This window comes from Vombatus ursinus, unplaced genomic scaffold (assembly GCF_900497805.2).
Source record: "Vombatus ursinus unplaced genomic scaffold, bare-nosed wombat genome assembly UNPS02014773.1, whole genome shotgun sequence".
NCBI lineage: Eukaryota > Metazoa > Chordata > Mammalia > Diprotodontia > Vombatidae > Vombatus > Vombatus ursinus.
Window position 1 is genome coordinate 2,508,043 of NW_020954551.1, and position 22,441 is coordinate 2,530,483.

The following is a 22,441-nucleotide window of genomic DNA, read 5'->3' on the forward strand; positions in this document are numbered from 1 at the left end:
AACCTGAATTCAAACACTGCCTCATACATACACTGTGTGACTATGGGCAAGTCATTTAACCTCTGTCAGCCTCAGTTTCCTTAACTGGAAAGTGGGAATAATAATGGCACCTACCTCGAAGGATTGTTGTGAGGATCAAAAGTGCCTGGCATATAGTAGGCACTTAATAAATGTGTGTTTCCTTCCTTCCCAGCACATAGTAAGTACTTATAAATGCCTATTGATTGATTGACAGGGAGATTCCAATGTAGCATGCTATAATAAACTACTGGAACTCTTAATGCACAGCATACACCAAAGGTCTGAGTAGCTATAATGCTGTGCTACAAAATCACTCATAGCTATATTCTTGGCAGGACCTTCTAAGCCCTTCTCTATTCTCTCATGTATGCCTGTATCAGAGGTCACAGAAGCCTGACAGTCAGATATCACAGGACCCTGACAAGTAATAATGGCCTACCGTGAAGATGACCTCCATGACCCCTGCTGCCCTAGAGGGACTGATGGAAGTCATGCACGGGCTTCTGGCCAGTACGGGCTGGTCTTTAAGATCTGCCCATGTACCTTTTCAAGGCCAATCTGACAGCAACTTTCTGGATACCTTCCACACCTAGGCTAGAAGTCACAGCACCCTCAAGGCAAAGGAACACACTTGAGCAAAGCATCATCAAAAATATTCTTCCTTCTCCTGCAGTTGGGAAGGTCCAGACACCCCAGGTGTGTGGTCACCAGAGCTTTCCTACGTTCTTGTGGCACTCTGCTCCTCACTTCCCCTTCCTGGCATCATAGATTGGAACCTCAAAGTCCATCTGGTGCCACCCCCCACTTGACAGATGAAAACCTGTGGACCTGGAAGTTAGGTGACTTGCCCAGGGTTACACAAGTAGTAAGCACCTGACCCAGGATTTGGATGAAGGTCCTCGGGCTCCTCCACTAGAACACCACTGACTTCCCAAATTTGCTTTAAGCTTTTAGGCTTTAGACCCTCTCTCATCATCCTTCAATTACCTTCCTTTTTTCATGCATCTAATAATTACAGTACTGGGCTTTTTTTTAATTTTCCCAGACCCCAAAAGAAAAACAAAATTATAATTATGGTTACAACATACATATAAAATCTCATTTAGCTAACATCACTGGGGAATGAGATGTAACACAAGTTTATTTTTAAGGTAACTGAATCTCATCCCTTCCAACAGCATCTTTTAAATTTTATTTTAGTTACTTCAGTGAAAATCTTTCAGAATTGTATGTGAATAAGGACACAGATGTGTTAAGTGTGTTAAATGTGTTAAATCACAAATGTGATTTAATAGAATATAGCCAACATTCAATACAAATGCTGATGATGATACCGTATCGTTTTGTGTCTGCTAAAAAAAATAATCTCCAATATCATCATTGGTTCTCTTGCTTATTTGCACCTATCATTTTTGGGCCTATCACCCACCTTTAGTAGGTCCATTCTAAAGTGATATAATTGGAAACCAGGGAAAAAAAACTTACTAAAAACCAGATGTCTAATAAAAGCCAAGAAGGCTCTAAGTGAGGGCAGCAGAAGCAAACCCCATGGCTTTGTAACAACTACATGCATTGCTCAATGACTCTTCATATTTCCAACTGATCTGGATTTAGTAAGGTGTTACCTGTATCAGCAGGTGTTACCTGGCTGATACTTACACCTACTCCTTCCACCTCACTCCTTCTGCTCTCCAGGGAGCAGGGCAGAATAGAATCCTCCCACACCACACCTTTCTCCTCTCACTTAGGCTGGCTGGAGGCTGTACTTTCCCCTGTTTGAATCTGCACTCTGTCTCTGGCTTTCCCATCCCCAAACCTCCTCAGGGTTGGGGACTAGGCCAATTCATATTACAACAACAGGTTTCATAGACTGGACTAGAGACTCGAAGAAACTTTGGAGGCAGTTTAAGTTCTGTCTATAGAAGTTTCTAGAATTATTAACAAAATAGAACAACAGTTTGTCACCAAGATGCAAAGGCTACTTTCCAGAAAATTAAACTCTGTGCAACCAAAGAGCCAAAGGTTTCATTGATTGTACTCTCAGAATGCAATTAAAGACACATGCACAGAAGAATTAATATTATACTTATATCTTACCTAGACAAAGGCAGATTTAAACTGTTACTGAAACTATAAGGACAAGTTTAAAAGGAAACATAAGAGAGTTTTCATTTAAACATCCTTTCAGAAGGAAAAGGAAAGTAGAAGAGAACATTCCACCAGCTCCATGGCTTAATGGCCAGAGAAAATTCATTAACAATCAGACTTCTCTCCCATTCTGGCCAGCACTGTCCTCTGGACCATCCTGCTAAAAGCTGGGCAGACCAACACTGCTCTTTCTGCCTCTGCAACCCACCTACCCACATGTATCATCCCTGCCTCCTCACTGGAGGTTATCTCCACACTTGCCAGGCTGACATAAACCCCACTCCACTGTCCAAGCCCTGCTCTAGTTCTGTCTTTTCTGGTCTAAGAAGAAGCTGCTTTTAAGATACTGGACTACAAATCCCAGGAGTCTGTGCGGCAATCCTTGCACACTTGCCCTGTATACAGATCTGTCTCCCAAGGGGGCTAGAGGAACACAGTAGATTTTCTTGGAGATCCCATGAGGAAATTTACCCGTACAGGAACTAAGAAAACAACCTACAGGAGAGGCTAGAGAGACAGAAGGTTGAAGTAGGATGGACCTTGGTAACCTTGTGGCATCAGAAGAAGCAGAGGAAGGCTATCAGCACATTGGGTGGACTGCCCGTCCAGCTTAAAGGAGGACGTAGATGAGAGATGCAGTGAGAGAAACAGACATGGATAGACTGTGATCTATACTAGGGAAGGGAACACCGTTGTTAGGCAGAGTGAAGGTAAAGTGGACCAGGCTGGGGATGTGGAACCAGACAACCTTAGACCCTTACTAACTCTGTGACCTTGGGAAAGTCACTTAAACTCCTTGGACCTGCATTTCCTCCTCTGTAAACTGAGAGAATTAGACTCTCAGGGGAGGGGAGCCTGCAGCCTCAAGGCCACACGTGGCTTCTAGGTCCTTGGGTGAAGTCCTTTGACTAAATCCAAGTTTTATAGAACAAATCCTTTTATGAAGGGGAGGATTGGGTCGGGTGTATTGTTACTTACTTGCTCTGATCCACTTTTCATATTCTGGTTAAAATTTTACACAAATCATCCCCATCACCCTTCCACCAGAACCTTGGTCATGACCATTGGGAAGCTGGGCTCTGATTGGTGAGATCCATTTAACTTTATCTTGTAGGAAACCAGGGCTGCCCACTTTTTCTAGTTCCCTTTGATGTGTTGATTCCCCCCCCCCATTAGAATGTAATATCTGCCTTGCTTATTTGTATTTTTGTATACCCAGTGGGTAGCACAATGCCTGGTCCATAGCAAACACTTACAGAATGCTCTGTTATCCATTAACAGATATACTGGACGATAAGGAAAGAGGAGAGGAGTTTTCCTACTAGTTGGAGGCTGCAAGCCATGATCTGATTGGATAATTCCCAACTAACAATACTCTGAGCTACCCACCCACATAGGAGAGTAGTTCTCAGAAAGCCCGGGAATGGGGAATGAAGGGGGCCAGGGAGGGGGAGAGGAGTGGGGAACATAAGGATCCCACTGGCCCTCAAGTGTAGAGCCCAGACAGGTGGGATCAGTGCTTGACTGACAGCCCATAGCCTGGGGCCTATCATTGACTAAGCTAGGGCTGGAAGTACAGTACCCCACCCCACCACCATGTCACAAATACATTGCTCTTTCTAACATATCGTTTGATATTTGCAGCTTGGCTCAATGTCAGATGCAAAAGTCTGTGTTATTAGCAGTTTTCTGGTAAGGCAAATTTTATGTGAGATGCTTATCCCAGATTACAAAAACTGACAGCTGTTCCAGTCATTTTTAAGACCTTTGAACTCCATAAAACTGCTATAACACATTTTATCTCAGTAATCACAGACTTAATGAGTTGAAAGGGACCTCAAACATCCTCTAGCCCAACCCTCTCATTTTATAGAGGGGAAAGCAACCCAAAACGCAGAGTCAGGATATGATCCTGGCTTTGCAGACTCCAATTCTAATATTCTTTCTACTATACCATGTAATTATTTTGGTTTTGTTTAAAGTGAATGGACAGCTGAACCCTTCCCCCTCCCCAGGAGGTATAAGTTTGAGAGATAAGAGAAGACACACAGGACTTTTCCCAGTTAAGGTGGGAGCTACTGGCAAAGTGAAAGTGGTGGATCTGGATGCTTCCACCACAAAATTTAAGGGCTTGGGGAAAGGGACAGACCCTGTTCATAAAAAGTGGGATTTGCCAGTCTTACGTTCTTTTCTGGACCATGCCTTAAACCCAAATCACTCTGGCTTCTCACTGACTGGCGAACAATGGGACCCAGCCCAAGCCTCACTTGGTCTTTGTTTGGGTTCTGGTGGTTCAGAGTGATGTAAATAAGAATTGTCTCAGTTTTGGCCAGAAACCCTAAGGGTCTTCCCCTCCCAGATTGATTTTTTTTTTTTTGACTAGGTAAAAGAGGCCATGCTTTGCCTCGTCCTTACCTAGCCTTAATTACTGAATGGGATGGGTGTTGCCTCAGACAAACTAAGACCTGGGAAAAACCTTAGCTCAAAAAAGGCCAAGGTCTCCCACTGCATCCAGAGCCATCTCCAGTCATCCAGATCTGTATTTGCCACTGGACTCAGGAGGAGAAAGTAAAGCTTGTGACTTTGCACAGCCCTGCCTCACTTAAATCTAATTCACTTACAAGTCATGACATCTCCTTCCTGATTTCACAGTCCTCAGCAAAAACCAAGTACAAACAGCAACGACCAATCCAAGTCCCGAGGTCTTTTGCTCAGGTTTGGGTGGGGATATAGATTCTTTGTTTAGATTGCCCAAGGTTTCTGGTAACTTAAAAATAAATGACATAATCCAAGTTCATTAGAATAGATCCAGCCCCTCATTGTAACATTCATTCTCTCATTACTTGTTAACCAATCAGAGTTGATTATCACTCTCTGGAACACCCACTTTTCCAAAGATATATAAGCCCAGAGCCCACAGCCAGGAGGGTCTTTGGCATTCAAGAGTGCCACTGACCTCCTTTATTAAAATGCTAGCATTATTAATAAAATAACTAATTACCCAAGCGGGTCAGTAGGTGGGTCATGGCCTTAATGCAATCACTTCAGGGGCATCAGGAGGCAGCAAACTTACCTAGACCCAATTTAAGCTTAATTATTATCCTTAATTGATTTCCCTAAGAAAAGCCTTAGCTTTTTTTTTTTCCTACCTACTCTCCTAAAGGGAAAAGTCTAGAAAGGGTTTTAGGCTGCAGTAAATAACCACTTCTTAATATTTTCAATTGAATAAGAAAGTTTTTAACCTGCTCCTACAAGTCCCTTCAAATTCTCACCTAAACCTCTTTTGAAATTTTTACATCACCAATGGCAGCCTGAAATGGCCCTCAGTTGAATTAATTTATTTGAACTATAAAAATTCATCCTCCCTGCAACACCCCCCCTTAGAATGGAGATCTGCCTCCCCCAAAAGAGCCAGGACCCTGCAAATGGTTGCCCAGCAGGGGGCTGCCTTCCTCCATCAAAGAGACTCCCCTTTCCAGGTCACCATTTCCCCTCCACCCAACTTTGCCCATAACAAAGGTGACCCTTGCCAGGATGCTGAAAAAGTCCACCACTGTGGCTTAAAGGCATAGGATAACAATGACTAAATCTCAGAGCTGGAAGGAAGCTTGGCAGTCACCTCATCCAATCCACTCCTGCCCTGTAATTCCTTGACAGCACCCCACCCCCCAAGTGGTCCTCTTGCTGGAAGCCCTGGAGAATGAGGGGCATCTACCACCTCCAGAGGCAGCCTTCCGGTTCTGGACAGCTCTGCCTGAATTGGCCCCTCCCAAATGACCTCTCGGTTTTCCCTTCTAGGTCCAAACAGAGCAAATCTAATCCTCCTTCCAAGAAAAGCCTTAGATTACTTGAAGCCGGCTATCAATCAATGATCAATCAATCAATATTTATTAAGCACCTTCAACGGGCCAGGCACTGTTCGAAGTGCTGGGGATACAAAAAGAGGCAAAAGACAGTCCTTGGCCTCGATGAGCTTACAATCTAATGGGACAGACAACATGCACACAAATACATACAAAGCAAGCTACATACACGATAAATAGGAAGTGGTTAACAGAGGGAAGGCACTGGGATTAAGAGGGTTTGGGGAAGGCTTCCAGTAAAAGAAGGGATTTTCCTGGGGGCACAAAGGAAGCCAGGGAGGTCAGTAGGTAGGGCCAAGGAGGGAGAGTGTTTCAGGCCGGGGACTCAAACAGAAAATGCCCGGAGCGTCCCCATCCTCCTATCACGTCCCCGACCCCAAGCCTTCTCTTCTCCAGGTGAAGCATCCCTAGTTCCTTCAGCTCATCTCCATGTGGCATGACTCTGAGACCCTGCGTCACCAGCTTGCGCAGTTGTCCCGGTCACCGGCAGGGGGCACTCCTGCTACACCATAAACCCAGCAAACACTTGCCAGTTTCCTTTGGTTATTCCATTAGATTGTAAATTCCTTGGGAGCAGGGACAGATTTTTGCCTATTTTTGTATTCCCCGGGCACTTAGCACAGTACCTGGCACATCACAGATGTTGGGTGGTTGATTGGTTGATTGACTGATTGATTCTCCCAGCCCATCAGACCTTCCAGGGTTATAGGGGCTCCAGAGGGCTACAGAAGAGGGGAGTACACACCGCTGATGTCCCGGCCAGGGTTTTCTGACTATTGACCTCAAAGGTCCCACAGCCTTTGACTTTGGCACACCCGAGGGAACAGGGTTAGCAGGTGTCATCAAGGTCGATGTAGGCTGGGCTTAGATCCTCAGGCGGTCTGCCGCAGAGGCCCGTGCATGCACAAGATGTTTCCAGGACACATACACAAACAGGTATGCAGGAAAAGTCGCCTAGGTAACCAGATTCCCCAGGGTTGGGCTGCGCAGAGCCATCTCCCTGGACGTTCTTTCGCTTTCCTCATTCCAAAACAGACAGGTCTAGCAGGACCCGAACCGCTCAGGCTATAATGCCATCCCAGAAGCCCCAAAGCTCCTTGCTTTTATCTACTGCTTAATCTGGCCTTGGACTCAGTCAAACCAAACATCTGTTAAGCACCTACTGTGTGCCAGACACTGAGCTAAAGATGAGAGGTTACGAGGAAAGGCAAAGGACAGTCCCTGCTTTAGAAGCTTAGTCTCAGGAGGGGACAGAACACGCAAACAACTCTATTACAAACAAGATGTAAACAGGATAAATTGGATAATCTTGGGGTGACAGCACTAGTTAATGAGGCGTGTGAACGGCATCTTGCCAAAGGTGGCTGGGAAAGCAAGAGGAGGCAGAGCGTTCCAGTCAGTGATGGAGGCTGCCTTGGGTTTGAGTGGAAAGGGAAGTCACACTGAGGCAGCTTGGGGCCCTAGATAGCACCGTACCTGGAGTCAGGAAGGCCTGTGTTCAAATCCAGCCCCGGAGAGGTGATCCTGGGCAAGTCCCTTAACCCCTGTATGCCTCAGCTTCCTCATCTGTAAAATGGCACCTACTTCTCAAGACTATTGTGAGGATAAAATAAAAATATTTTTGAAGTGGTATAAAGGCTAGCTGTTATTATTATTAGTAAGCACACCAAGCAGCCAATACCAGTGCCTCCTTTCTCCCCTTCCTCACTTGGATTTGGGTCCTGAGCACTTAGCACAGTGCCTGGCACATAGGAAGAGCTCCCTACCCAGGAATGGGGCTGTGACCATCCTGGTGACCCATGAGCGTGTCCTCACTTAGCTGTCCTGGGACAAGTCTCCATCATCAGCCTGCCTGCAAGCTTGGTCGGATCTGCCCGGACCTTGGAAAACCCAGGGCCAGCTCCCCACCCCAACCCCCCAGGATCCTGCTATAGGGGGTCCTGGCTTCCTGACAGAGAGAGGAATTGGGGGTGCTCCACGTCCTGATCAGAGCTGGCCCTCGATCAGTGAGTGCGGCAGACTGATAGATGGATGGATGGATGGATGGATGGATGGATGGATGGATGGATGGATGGATGGATGGATGGATGGATGAAGACAGCTCTTGGATCCAGTGGGCCCCTAAAGGAAAGGGGCAGTTTTTGGCTCCTGCCTCCCTGGAGACGCCCCGGGAGGTACTGAGGCTGCTCAGCGCTACATGGTGTGAGGTCTGGGAGGGACGCCCACCGCTCCACGGGTGGGCGTCGGGGGCTCCTCTGATCGATCAATCCATCGATCGTCTTTACGCCCACAGGCCAAAGCGTCTGCATTGACCAGAGCCTGCAGCTGTGATTAGCGCTCCCCCCCCCCCCCCCCCCCCCCCCCCCGGCCCGCCTTGGGCCCGGGGCCGGCGGGGGGGCGGGCCCCCCCCCCCCCCCCCGCGCCCCCTGCCTAGGGCACGAGTTGGGCATGGGACGGACAGAGGCGCGGACCCCGCACCCCACGGCCCACGCGTGGGAAGCCCACCAGGCGCGGGCACAGAAAGGTGCCGAATGAAGACTTGGGTCCCAATTCCGCCTCCGACCCAGAGCCCGGGTCACGTCTGGAAGTGATGGGAGCCGCGCCCCGATTCTACCGACAGAGAAACTAACCTCCCAGAGCATCACGGCGCCTCTAACGACGCCTGCGTTCCCCGCCCCGGCCGGGCGGGGCGCTGAGGGTCTGCGCGCGCATGGAGGTCCTCCGGGGCTCAGGATGGGAGGGGGGGCGGTGAGCGGGAGGCTCGTGCCCGCGCTGCGGGAACGCGGAGGCGCGGCCCCGCCCCCGCCCGCGCCCCAGGCCGCCTCTCCTAGGCGAGACCCAACGTCTCGAGACAGCCAGTCGCCCCCGCCCTTTTGCTCGAGCAGACTGGCGCGGCTGCCAGCCAATGGACGGCGCCCCTGGCCGGGCCTGGCCAATGAGGGGGAGCGGGGCGGGATTTCCCCCTGCGGCCGTTCCCCGGGATCCGAGGCGGCGGCGGCGGCGGCGTCCGCGGCTGAGGAGGCGGAGGCGGCGGCGGCCGCGGACGGGCGGGCGGGGCCGGATCCGGTTCGGTCGGTGGCGCGCCTGCGAGGCCGGCGGGCGCTCGGGCAGCAGCTGTCGCTGTCGTGGTCGCTGTCACTGTCGCCGCCGCCTTCTCCTCAGCTCGGTCCAGACCCGGGCCGGGCCGCCCGCCAGCTACCATGCCGGGCATCGACAAGCTGCCCATCGAGGAGACGCTGGAGGACAGCCCGCAGGTGAGCGGCCCGCGAGGCCTAGGGAGGCCCGGGCGCGGGGCGGCGGCGGCGGGGCCCGGGCCCCCTCGGCCCGCAGGTGCCCGGGCCGGCCCCCCGCCGCGCTGCTCCCCTCCCTCCTCCCTTCCCCCGCCGCGAGGCTTCGCGCTTCGGGGCCTTTAAATGCCGGGCTCCTCCCTCCTCCCCGCGGCTCCCGGGGGCTCGGAACCAACTTTCCCAGAAAGAAAATGGGGATTTGTTCATCCCGAAAGGGGGCCTGGAGCTGCCGGTCGTCCCCTCTCCCTTCCCCCCCAGTCCCTCTCGCAGCCTCTCCTCTCATTAGCCTTCGGGGAAGGTCATTCGCCCCCTTCTCGGGAGGAGTTTTCTGGTGAAATTCGAACCGTGGTCCAGCATCCCTGTTATCATCTGTTGCAGGCTGTCACTTTGGTCGCACGTGACAGTTTAACGCAGATTCAGTTTATGGCCTTTTATTTTGCCCTGCCCAGTGTTCGGGGTTGGCACCTGCCCTTCCTGTTACTTGTCCTGGAGAGCGCGGGGGAAGCCCTTTACAAACGCCGCATTGGATCCTCCCAGCACTCCCGTCTGGGAAGCGGGCGCTGCGGTTGTCCCCGTTTTACAGACGAGGAAACTGAGGCAAACAGAGCGGCCATGCCTTGCCCAGCTAGTAAGTTTCAGAGGCCAGATTTAAACTCGGGTCTTCCAGATTCCAGGCCCCGTGCTCTACCCCTGTGCCAGTGAACCCCTCCCTATCTTTAAGTTACTGTTCAGCTTAGATTAGTTTAGGGCTTTGTAGTTCATTAAAGTGGTTGATGTCTGTTGCTTGATCCTCATAACCCAGCCAAGTAGGAGGTGTAAAAGCTGTTACCTGTGTTTTTATTGAGGAGAAAACTCAGGTTAAGTGGCTTCTGGAGGCATTCGAGGAAGTAAGAACCAAGACTTGAAGCTGTGATTCCAGGCCAGTTGTGATGCTCCAAGAACGTTCTTTAGGTTGTGCCGTGATGCCTCCATACTGGCAAAGTGGTTATTGGTAGAATCTGTTACCATGGGAACAGTCACAGAAGAGCTGGAAAACAAGATGGGAAGTTTTCAGAGAAACTATTTAAACATTGCCCTTTGACCAAATCTTATTAACCATCTAAGAAAATTATAGGAGTTGGATGCCATTTGGATAGAACAAAGAAACTTTCTGAATCACCTATTTAGAACATTTAGAACATTCTGTATCTAGGATGATGGAACTATGGGCCTAATGGATGGGGGAAGGTCTCGAGGTCATACCCTTTCATCCTCCCTGACGCCACTTTAGTGTTTGGTGATCATATGAAGAGTTTTCATATGCCCAATTCAGGGAATTGGGAATTGGGAATATGCTAGGGAAATGGTTTGGGTTTTTTTTTGTTTTGTTTTGGAAAGTGGTTTGTACAGACCCATTGCCTGTTTGTTAATGTACTTCTGGTCGGCCTGTACTGACATAAGGGAAAACGATTTCTTGAATTTATGTAGTAGCCTGAATAACATTCCCATCAGTTCAGACCTCCTTGGATTCAGTCTACTATTAGTATATAATTTATAATGTAGTATTTAATTAGTAATTCATATAGATTTCTATTATGACTATATGAAGGCAGTGCCGCATAATGGATAGATTTCTGGCCTTGGAGCCAGAAAAAGTTGGATCCAAGTGCTACCCTCTTATCCTGGCTGAATGACTCTGGGCCCCTGTGTTGGTAGAGGAAGGTCTTCACTGGGAGCTCCTGCCACAAATTAAATTCCAGGTCTCTATCCCTGTTGACTAGTCAACAAGCATTTATTAAACCCTCCTTAATAAATGTGCCTTGCCCTGGGGATACAAGTACAAAGATTGAAACAGTTTCTCTTGGTCAGAAGGAAACAAGTATAAATATGAGTATATATTAAGAAGAAATACAAAGTAGTTGAATATGGGTTGGTTTGGAAGGAGACATTAGCAGTTAGAGGGGTTAGGAAAGATTTCACGTAGAAAGTGATACCTGAGCTATACTGCCTCGAAGGAAGAGAAGTATTCTTCTACTCTACGAGGCAAAGATGAGGAAGGAATGCATTTCAGAAATGGAGAACAAACAGCCAGTGAGGAATAGAGAAGGCCACTTGGGTTGTTATCACAGAGTGCAAGGAGGGAAGTAATATCCAATGAGGCTAGAAAGATGGGTTAGTCCTTGTTTGTGGAAAAGCTAAAGAGAGGATTTTATATTCTAGAGGCAATGGGGAGCCACTGGAGTTGATTGAGTAGGAGAGTCACAGAGTTTATGGAAAATCACTTTGGCAGCAGAGTGTAGGATGAATAGAAGTGGGGAGAGATAAGGCCGGGAGGCTTTTGTAATAACCTAGGCAAAAGGTGATCGGAACCTGAACTAATAATAATAATAGTTAACATATGCTAATATTATAATAGCAATAATAATAGCTAGCATAGCACCTTTAAGGTGCTAGGTATTTTACAAATATCTCATTTGATCTTCACATCCCTGAGAGGCAGGTGCTATTATCCCTGTTTTAGAAACTGCGGTAAACAGAAATTAAGTGATTTGCCCGAGGTCATATAGGTACTAAGTATCCGAGATTAGATTTGAACTCAGATCTTCCTAACTCCAGGCCCAGGCACTCTCCACTCTCTCCTTCCCACTCCCTGAAGCTGCTTTACTAAGGTTGTATGAGTAAAGAGAAGTAGTCTCAAGAGATGTTATGGAGGTAGAAGCAGCAAGATTTGGCAATTGATTGATTGGCATTATGCTATACTGCTCACATAGCCAATGTGAACCTAGGAGATGAAAAAAATGGAGAACTGGGTGGGGGGGGGGGGGGGCAGGGAGATAGTGAGTTCAGTTTGGGGCCCCTGGGACATCTAATTTGAAATGCGTACCAGACAATTGGTGATTCAGAACTGAAACTGAGTAGAGAGATGGAGCTGATGACATCACCTAGAGAGGGAGATAGAAGAGAACCTAGCAAAGAACTTTGGGGAACACCCACAGGCGGGTAGTGTGATGTGGATGGGGAGTCAGCAAAGAAAATGGAGGAGAGGTCAGACAGGTTAGAGGAGATGAGAGAATATCCCGAGAGGAGAGGATGCCTAGCAGTGTCAAATGCAGTAGAGAAGGATAAAAACTGAAAAAAGGCCATCCAATCTGACAGATTGTTGGTAACTTTGGAGAGCAGCTTCAGTTGAGTGATGAGGACAGAAGCCAGAATGTAAAGGACTGAGGAGTGAGAGGGGCAGAAGTGCACGTGGCAGCAGGAGACTGCTTTACCAAGGAGTTTGGATGGGAAAGAGAGGAGGGGTAGAGGGGGGTAGCTTAAGGGGATGGTCAGATCCAGTGAAAGTTTTTTAAGAATGAGGGAGACTTGGGGATGTTTGAAGGCTAGATAGATGGTAGGTGGAGAGGCTAAAGAGGGGAAGGACAGGAAAGGAAAGAGGATAATTAAGGTTTCTTTCTGCCAGAGAAGAGAAGAGGGGATAGGATCAGTCACATAGGTACAGTGGTCAGCCTTGGTGATGACCAAAGTTACATTGTCAAGAGACTGGGGGAGAAAAGGGGAATGGGGAATGACATCAAGGGGTTTTGAAATGAAGAAAATGGGAGAAGGAGCTCATGTCAAACAGCCTCGGTTTCCTCAGTTAAGTAGGAGGCTAGGTCTCTGTGGAGGCAAGTAGGGAGCACGTGGGAAACTAAGGCTTAAGGAGGAAGGAGAAGGTTGGGAGTAACTTCTCTGGGAAATGAGATAGGGAATCAGTTATAGAAGACTACAAGGATTGCCATGCAGTTGTGAAAAAGAGTTTAGTGCCATGTATGATGGTGATTATGTGTGGCTTGATCATTTTACTCTTTTATCTTCTAACATAAAAATTTTACCTTTTGATCAGACCATCCATGGTACACGTCCCATGAAAACTGAATAGCTCAGATTTTATTACATTATTTCTATAAGAAAATTCACACTGAGATGAAGAAAAGGAGTTTTTTAGGCTCATATCTTGAACTCTAAATTCAAGTAGTTTACACCTTGGATTATTGGATTTCTTTATCTTTATTTGTGTTGATATGAAAGTAGCTAGAACACAACAGTTCTTTTTGTTTTGTTTTTACTTTCAAAATCCAGAAGAAACAGATCTCATGAGTTAAATATTACTTTTGGAATATTAATTTGTACCACTGGGTTTAGGGAGTCTACTTGCAGTCAGTTATGTGACTAATATGTAACATATCCATTTGTTATTTTAATTAATGATTTGGCATTAATCAGAAAACTATATTCAAAGATTCCTCTATGGAAAGGAGTCGAGTACATGAAGGACAGTAATGAAAGTCATATAATGCAAAGGATCACTATTGATACTGTCAAAATAGGAAAAGGGAAGAATAAACTCAGAACGTGGCTATTTAACTGTCTTTAAAAATTTAAACAATTCTTGGCTTTTTTCCATCAACTATCTAATTAGAGCTAAACTGAAACGAGGAATCTTAATTATTTTAGAAACTTTTTTCCTTTTTTTGAAAGCAATCTTTTAAAATGAAGTTTTATAATTTAGAAAAGAATAAACAGATAATCACAATAAAACAAGAAAGCCACATAATAAGTGCTTAATTGATTATTGTAGATTGATTTTTCTCATTGCTAGGTAACACAATTACCATACTCAGTTTCAGTTTTCACAAACTTGTACCTTAAAGGAAACATTCATTCAGTGTTTTTAACACTAGATAGAACTCAACTTTTGTGAAATCAACTCTACATCAGATTTAATTGCAAAAAAAAAAAAAATCCCAATTTTTTTCCCTCTAACTCTATTTACAAAAAGGAGGGGAAGGGTGCCCTAAGAGTCTGTAAAACCCACTGTTTATGCTCTGGAAGGTGTAGTACTAAGTGACGATGAACTCTGATTACACACCACTAGCTTGTTTTATGATCTTAGGCAAGTGTTTGAATTTTATGTGTGAGAAAAAGAGAACTTCCTCTGTAAAAATAGAGCGCTAGAGGTACGAATCAAATTTACAGTATTGAGGTGGGAATTATGATTATAAAGGAGGTTGAAAAATTATTGTGTAAAGGTCAAGGATCATTATCTTTTTGGTGTTGCTTTCCCATTTTCTCTGCAGTAATCAACATTTGACTTTTTCAAGCAGCAAGAGTGGGATTTAACTAGACCTTGGGACATGTTGGTATAGGTGCTTTCTTACCCCTGAACTATGGCATACTTTGCAAACAGTTTATTTTGCCCAAGTCTTATCATTGATTGTTTTTTAAAATGATAGATTAATAGGCGCTTTCTGCTTTTGATGTCTGTGACCAGAATACAAGCTATTCCTTGAGTCCTCGAAAATACAAATACTATTTCTTCAAATAAATTGTTAAATTCACCCCTTAGTAAATGTAACAAATAAAAATGTAATAAATAAAAAGCTCCTACTGATGAATCTTCTCAATGACTCCCTACTCTAGGTAATAGCTTAGTTATTAGGAAGAATTTAATACTAATGTTTCAGATCAGGCCTAAATTACATTTTTGCTACTGAAAGAGTCAACAGGTACTTGAACTCTACAACATTTTTATTTATATATCATTGTATTGACCAGAAATCCGTTAGAACAACATTTGTGCACATTTACCATGCAGTAATATTATTCTAAATGATGACTCTGAAGTGAAGTCCTAAAGGGGCAGCTGACTTATCCAAAGAAGGTTTTAATTATGTTCATTATAATTCAGGGAGACACAGTTTATATAGTGGATTGCCTGCTGGGCTTGGAGTCCGGAAGGCCTGGGTTCAGGCCCTGCCTCTGACTCCCACTAGCTGTCTGACTATTTAACCTTAACTCACTAATCTACCAGTCCATGCTTTAAAAATTTATTAGATCCATATTGATCTATAAACTTAGTGGTGGATATTTTACTGCAATCTGTGATTTTAAATAAATTAATATTAATATCAACTTAATATTTGATTAACAAGAACATACTACTCCTTAATCATATAGAAAAGTTAATTATAATAGGTTCACAATTCTCTCATGTTTCCACTGTCTAATTTAAAGTTTGTAAAATTAATTTGCATACAAGTAATAAGTATGATTGATGGATGTTTAGATGCTTTTAGTCAGTTTCTGCTGAAAATTTAATAATCTTAAAGAATTGCACATAATTTTAGTATTTGTTCTTAGCTGTTTTCTTCATGGTAATGTTTTCATTAGTTATTATTGATCAAGATTTGTTGTGTGAGATGCTTAATAGAAGGACCTGATGTTTCACATGTTCTTATTTTTTTTTTACACTCTAAAAACTTTTTCACAAACTCTTCTGAAAGCTTAGACTTGAAAAGGTTTGGTTTTTTTTTAATTACAAGCCAAGCTTATAATATTAAGCAATTCTACAGCCTGTTACATTGCATGACTATAGCTTAACTAGAGAAAGTATTCTACTAGTGGTATAAGTTGCTAGAAATCAGCCTACTGTTGCAAAGCATAATTAAATTTAGTCACATATAGACTTTGCCCTGCATCACAAATCAGAATATAATTCATTGAGAAATAAAATGTTAAGGTGATTTATCATTTCAAACAAAAAAGTCCATGCTTTTGATTTTTCTTAAAAAAATAAAAAAGGAACATTTCACAGATAAGTCATTTAAATGTTCAAATATGTAATTATTATTTGAATGAAATCATAGGACTACCTCAAGTTTTTCTAGTGGAAAAAGCCAAAGCAATGCTAAACCAGCCTGCAAAGGTCACAGGTTCAAGGGAGTTTTGATATTAGTTGAGAAGAAAAGTATAAGAATGATTAATGTATCTGACCCATGGATATTATGTAGGGTAGGCTATCCAGTAATACCCCAAAATAATTATATAATAATAACTGTAGTTTGAAAGATCTGTGATACAATCTGTGTAGATACTATCTCTCCCTCCCCCCTCGCCAATACCCCCATCCCTGCTCCCATCAGTGCATTTTATAACCCCACTCTCACAGCTCTAAATGAGTGGTTGTGAGCAAAGCAATTTATTTTTGGTCAATCTTCTGGTAATGAGTTTTTCCATGCTCGGAGAAGCTGCGTTTGTAATGACAAAAGCAGTCAATTACCAGGCCCCTACTCACAACCTTTCCAGTGTGATAGAACCTACCAGAGTTTATGTTCAGTTCCTATAACCTTTGAGAACCTAGGGCCACCTCCACACCATGATGAAGCTCAGACAGAAGAATTATTGTGTCCTGTACTTTTCATTAATGATACTTCTAAATGATAAACTATTTTAACTTTCTTAGTTGTCCTGTAACCATATAATTTATTATTTTTAAGAAGCAACTCAATTTTATTATCATGTCTCAGACTAGTTTTTGTGATTAGAATTAGAATTAGAAAATAATTAGAAAAATAGAATTAGAAAATACTTCTGCTTTCAAGAAGTGAAACTGAAAACCAGAGAAGCACTGACTTTTTAGCCACAGAACCCACATGTAGAGGAATGTGGATTTGATTTCAGAATTACTGAGGTTTTCATATTTAGAGCTCTGGATTTTATATACCTATTTGAAATTAAAATGACTTCTTTCCACTTCTTAATAAATATAAAGTATTTATCTTTGTTTAATACAGACACGGTCCCTGCTGGGTGTGTTTGAAGAAGATGCTGCAGCTATTTCCAATTACATGAATCAGTTATATCAAGCCATGCGTCGAATTTATGATGCACAGGTAAAGAATGAACTAGTCTTAAATGTGAATATGAATGCAGTTTTATTACAAATATTTTAATCTACAGAACCCACGTTTCAGTTATTACCTCATATATATTGCATTATGCAGTAATTAAGATTAAAGTATTTTTTCTGAAGTACTGGCATATTCTGCCTAATTGACTCCACAAAAACATAAGTGAAACAACATTGTAAGAGGTAATTCATTCCATAACATTCCATAGCAACAATGTTCTTAATGAAAGAAGTTTGAACTACAAAAGCTTAAAATTGGTTTTTAGAGAAATGTGTCGTGCCTCACAGACACTTTGCATCTGGTGGGTAGCCAGTGGAGGAGAACAGGAACTTTTATCTGGATGATGGAGAAGAAGGTGACTGTAGAGATTGAGCTACAAGTTAGCATGGGGGCATCAGCCAGGAGGGGTGAACAGGAAGCGGACCTGAATAGGGAAGCAGTTTACATTGGGCAGCGAGGTGGCCAAGCGGATAGAGCACTGGCCCTGGAATCAGGAGGACCTGAGTTCAAGTTCACCCTCAGACACTCACTAGCTGTGTGATCCTGGGCAAGTCACTTAATTCTCTTTGCCTCAGTTTCTCCATCTGTAAAATGAGCTAGAGAAGGAAATGGCAAACTACTTCAGTATCTTTGCCAAGAAAACTCCAAATGGCGTCACAAAGAGTCGGGCATAACTCAACATCAACTTAGAAGGATTAAGGAGTAAAGTGAGGAATCCAGCAACTTTCTGGGAGGATATAGGAAGAGGGGCTTGACTCTTTTCAGAAATCCTTGAATGTGTAGTTTAGATATAATTCAGATGAATGTTTTCAAATGAATTTGAACATTGTTTCATTTTTTCTTTCTTTTTTTTAGTGAAGTAGTTGGGATTAAGTGACTTGCCCAGGGTTACACAGCTAGTTAAGTATCAAGGGTCTGAGGCTGGATTTGAACTCAGATCCTCCTGATGCCAGGGCCAGTGCTCTATCCACTACACCACCTAGCTGCCCCAACACTGTTTCTTTTTAAAAATTCATCACCCCAAAGGGACAAGGCAACAGAAAAGTACTGCCAGCCTGATAACACTGACTTTGAAACTTGAAAAAGTTGTGCTGAAAAGTGTTTTGTTTTGTCCCTTTCTATCCCAGAAGCAGCAGCAGCTAGTCACAGGCAGTTATTGCCGCTCTTTTGCGAATAGGGCTTTTTATCAGTGACCTTCCTGCATATGGTACTCAGTATATCTCTGGATTATGTAACAAATTTGACACTAGTTTGGGCCGGTCTTGGAATGATACTGGAAGGAGGTATAGTAGCTCAGACTTTAGGGTGGGGACTTTTTAAATAATAAGAATAATATTGAAAAGACCTTTTGGGGACAGCTGTAATATTAATTACTGTCATTGATGGTGGGGTATGCCTGTATAACAATATCTTTTACATTTGGAATGCCTGCTAAATGTTAGCTGAAAGAGCTAATAAAATGTAAAGAAAAGTGGTCACATACATTGTAAGTTTATAAAACAAGTGACTCTAGGAGTGGTGAGAGAAGAGGATTTAAAGGTTACTTCATTACATTTCAGTGTAGTAACTAGTAATTAGATTAAGGTTAGAGTGAGAGTTAGAGTTGATTTACTTGGATGAAAAGGGGACAGTAAAACATGAGATTTTGTTCAGAGAGAGAGAGAAGTTGGTTAAGAGAGTAACTGTGAATTTAGATTATTATTAGCTAATGAGATAGAAAGTTTCAGGCAATAATGTTCAATGTGATCTATTCATTATTAGATTGTAAATCAACCTTAATTCTCTGATCCAATTTCTTTGGAGTTAATAGAAACTGGAACACTTCTCCCCCTTCCCCCACTTGCTTTATCTCTAGACTTACTCTTTCATTTATTTCTTTTTAAAGATATTTTCTCTTGCTTTTAAATTCCAGTAATGCTATCAAAATTGATATTTCATATGTATTATTATATATACACCTAATTTTCTGAAAATAAGTCACAAATTAGGGCTTTTTAAAGAGTTACTAGAAGATTTAGAAAACATGCAGTTAAAGGTAGATATTAAGTGATAATGCTAAAGTACTCATAATTCTAAGGGATTTCAGAGACCATTTACTACAATGCCTTCATTTTACTGAGGAAAAAGAACCTGAATCCTAGAGAAGTTAAGTGATTTACCACAGATATTAGGTAGAAGAACCAGAATTCCTGACTCCACATTTAATGCCCTTTCCAGTACACCATGTTGCTAGGTAGTTTGACAGTCCTCACTTTTAACTCTTGGATTTTTGAGTTTTTCTTTTTAATCGTTACCAGTATATATGTGAAAATATCAATACTATTCTCTTTTTCATAGAATGAATTAAGTGCAGCAACACACCTGACATCAAAGCTTCTAAAAGAATATGAGAAACAGGTACAGTATATACCAGTCATCTGGAAGCCTTTTTATTTCCCAAATCTAGAGAGAGTTCTAAGGAAATATTATATAAAATGTTAACTAAAATATCTCATTTAAGGATGATCTTGGAATAACAATAACTGGCATTTCCATAGGACCTTAAGATTTTCAAAGGGTCTATATGCATTTTCTCATTTTATGCCCACAGTCACCCTGTTAGGTAGCTGTTATCCCAGGTATTATCGTCCCTATCTAGCACATGAGGAAGTCATGGGTTAGAGAGATGTGGAACTTGGCCACTTTAACACAGAGAGTAAGGATCAAGCTAGATTTGAGCTCAGAGGTGTCCCCAGCACCAAGTCTGGCACCTTTCGTCATCCTCTGCCGCTTCTCAGTCAGAGAGTGGTAGCACCTGAAGAGGCTCAGTTCTTTCATCTTACAGAGAAGGAAACTGAGGACCAGAGAAATCAAGTGACTACTTTTAAGTCGTGTTTTTTAGTGATACATAAATTATAGCATTCTTAAAATTAATACAGTGTTCTTTTGAGTTTAGTTTTCAGAAATGACTTTGATACTTGGGGAGATGTTACTTTATTGGTGTGAGTGCCAACCAAGAAAGACCTACCAGAGCTTGCCCTCTTCTGGCTTAGCCTTGGAGAGTTGCAGGGTCACCTCCATGCTGTAACGAGATACTCGAGTAGCTCTTTCTTGGAAAAGTTATTAGGATAAAACAAAATATAATCATTGATAGCACAAAAGCAGCATCGTTTTTTAAAACGTGTTAAGAATGGATATTTACATGTTCCAGGAGAAATGAGAGTTTACGCGCTGGTTTCTTTTTCAATTTCACAGCGTTTTCCACTAGGGGGTGATGATGAAGTAATGAGCTCTACTTTGCAGCAGTTTTCAAAAGTGATTGATGAGGTAAATACTTTAATTTTAACAAAACAAGTTAAAATGTGTAGATTTGAATTTCTGAATTTATATGACCTGGTTTCTTTTCCCTTCTTGCTAGCTAAGTTCCTGTCATGCAGTACTTTCAACTCAGCTTGCTGATGCTATGATGTTTCCAATTTCCCAGTTCAAAGAAAGGGATCTAAAAGGTACGGAAGCTAAACTAACTTTAAAATGCTCAGTTCTAGTAATGGTTCTACTTTTGCAAAATGTTTTGTCACTCTCCATCCCTGTCCATGATCTCTATCATTTACTTTAGACTCAAATGTATTGTCAGTCTGTCTACCAGTTTGCTTTTGTTTTTATTTACAGTGTGTGCATACATGTATTTTGAATTGGGCTTCTAGCTGTTGTAGCAATACAGTTTCCTAGATCTGAATCTACTCTTATAGTTTATAATCTAAGACAGACACATTAACATGTGTCTATAATCTACAAATACCAGAATGAATCAGTGCTAAAATTGACAGAAAAGTACTTAAAGCATTTACAGATTAAAAAAATGCATTTTAGGAATAGAATATTCTGTTGTGGTAGAAATTAAGGAAAATTCAGTGTCAAAGCTGGGCAGAGAAAGAACTTAAACAGTTCCTTCCTGATAAGCTTAGAAAGGAATAGTTAACAAATCTAATTTTTTCATGTGTTATCTCCAAGTCATTTTTTAAACATTAGTTGCTGTGTGTAATAAATTAAACAAGGAGCCAGGCCATGCTAATCCAGCAAAGAAGTGTTTTTGAAGTCCATAGTTATTTTAAAGATGGGTAAAGATGATACCATAACTATGTGTTTAGAAATGTTTGTTAGTAATTGTGTTTATTTATATTAAGACTTCTAAGACTGATTAGATATCCCACTCATCCTTGCTTTTCTCACAGAACTACCCCCTTACCCCAAAGTGCTGTCTAGCTAAATCCGCTTTGGAATTTCATGGCTAATCTGGTAAAAAGTAGTGATACTTTCTATTAGTCCATAAAAAGGTCAATTGCGATAGGAATAAATTTAGCATGTTACAAAACATTTTAAAATATGAATGTAGCAGGATGTCTATTTGTATATTAAGCTGGAATAATTCTCAGGTCTGTATTTTTTTTCTCCTCAGAGATACTAACATTAAAGGAAGTGTTTCAAATTGCCAGCAATGGTAAGCCCTACATACTTTCTTTAATCTTTTATCACTAGCAAAAGTATACACATGTAATCAGAAAGCCTTTTAGCCCAGTGCTTTCTAGTATTACAGTAGTAAAGAACTGAGGGAAAAAATGAGCCTAGATTTTTTTTAATTAAATCTATTATTAAGGGTAATTCTGTTACTTAAATTGAAATCTTTTATAAAGTACCATAGGAAAGATAATCAGTAGATTGTGACTTAACACCTCCATGTAGCATGAGGATATAGTATAGTATCAAAACTTAGTTTAATAAGTAAATGACAGGAAATTTACTTCATATTAAAAAAAAATCATTGGCTATGGTAAAAAGCAAAAATGTAATTTGGAATTTATTCATAGTGTCAGAACCTTTTGTTGGGGGAAGTGAGAAATCATGTGACTTTTTCTTATTTGAGGAAAAAAAATACTTTCTCAGAACATTTCAAGTGCTCAAGACTTTTCAAGGTATACTGCTACATAAATCATTTTTGTTTTCCAGATCACGATGCTGCAATTAATAGATATAGTCGACTGTCCAAAAAAAGAGAAAATGACAAGGTTTGATATGTATTCTTTGGGTACTAGGATTAGTGTCATAGTGTTAAACCTGTGTGTAAGTCATAAGTTTGCCAGGTTTTCCTATTTTAAAAGAATAACTAGCAATGATTAAATGAGAATATTATTTGCTTTAATGCTCTTAGCTTATGAATTTCCTATCTTCCCATCAAAATTGGGAGTATTTTAGGGGGCATCTCGGTGGTGCAGTGGATAGAGCACTGGCCCTGGAGTCAGGAGGACCTGAGTTCAAATGCCGCCTCAAACACATAACACTCACCAACTGTGTGACTCTGACCAAGTCACTTAACCCCAATTGCCTCTCACACACACACACACACACACACACACACACACACACACACACACAC

The 22,441-nt window shown here is 42.5% G+C and overlaps 1 protein-coding gene across 1 annotated transcript in view; it reads left to right on the forward strand.

The window, feature by feature from the left end:
- Nucleotides 1-9,162: 9,162 nt before the first annotated feature.
- The window catches only part of APPL1 (adaptor protein, phosphotyrosine interacting with PH domain and leucine zipper 1), a 43,821-nt gene continuing 30,542 nt past the window's right edge, over nt 9,163-22,441 (forward strand). The window contains exons 1-7 of the mRNA XM_027863817.1: nt 9,163-9,286; nt 16,915-17,013; nt 19,369-19,428; nt 20,266-20,337; nt 20,429-20,516; nt 21,467-21,508; nt 22,015-22,073. Coding sequence (XP_027719618.1) covers nt 9,233-9,286; nt 16,915-17,013; nt 19,369-19,428; nt 20,266-20,337; nt 20,429-20,516; nt 21,467-21,508; nt 22,015-22,073 — 474 coding nt within the window. The 5' untranslated portion in view covers nt 9,163-9,232. The remainder of the gene's footprint in view (nt 9,287-16,914; nt 17,014-19,368; nt 19,429-20,265; nt 20,338-20,428; nt 20,517-21,466; nt 21,509-22,014; nt 22,074-22,441) is intronic.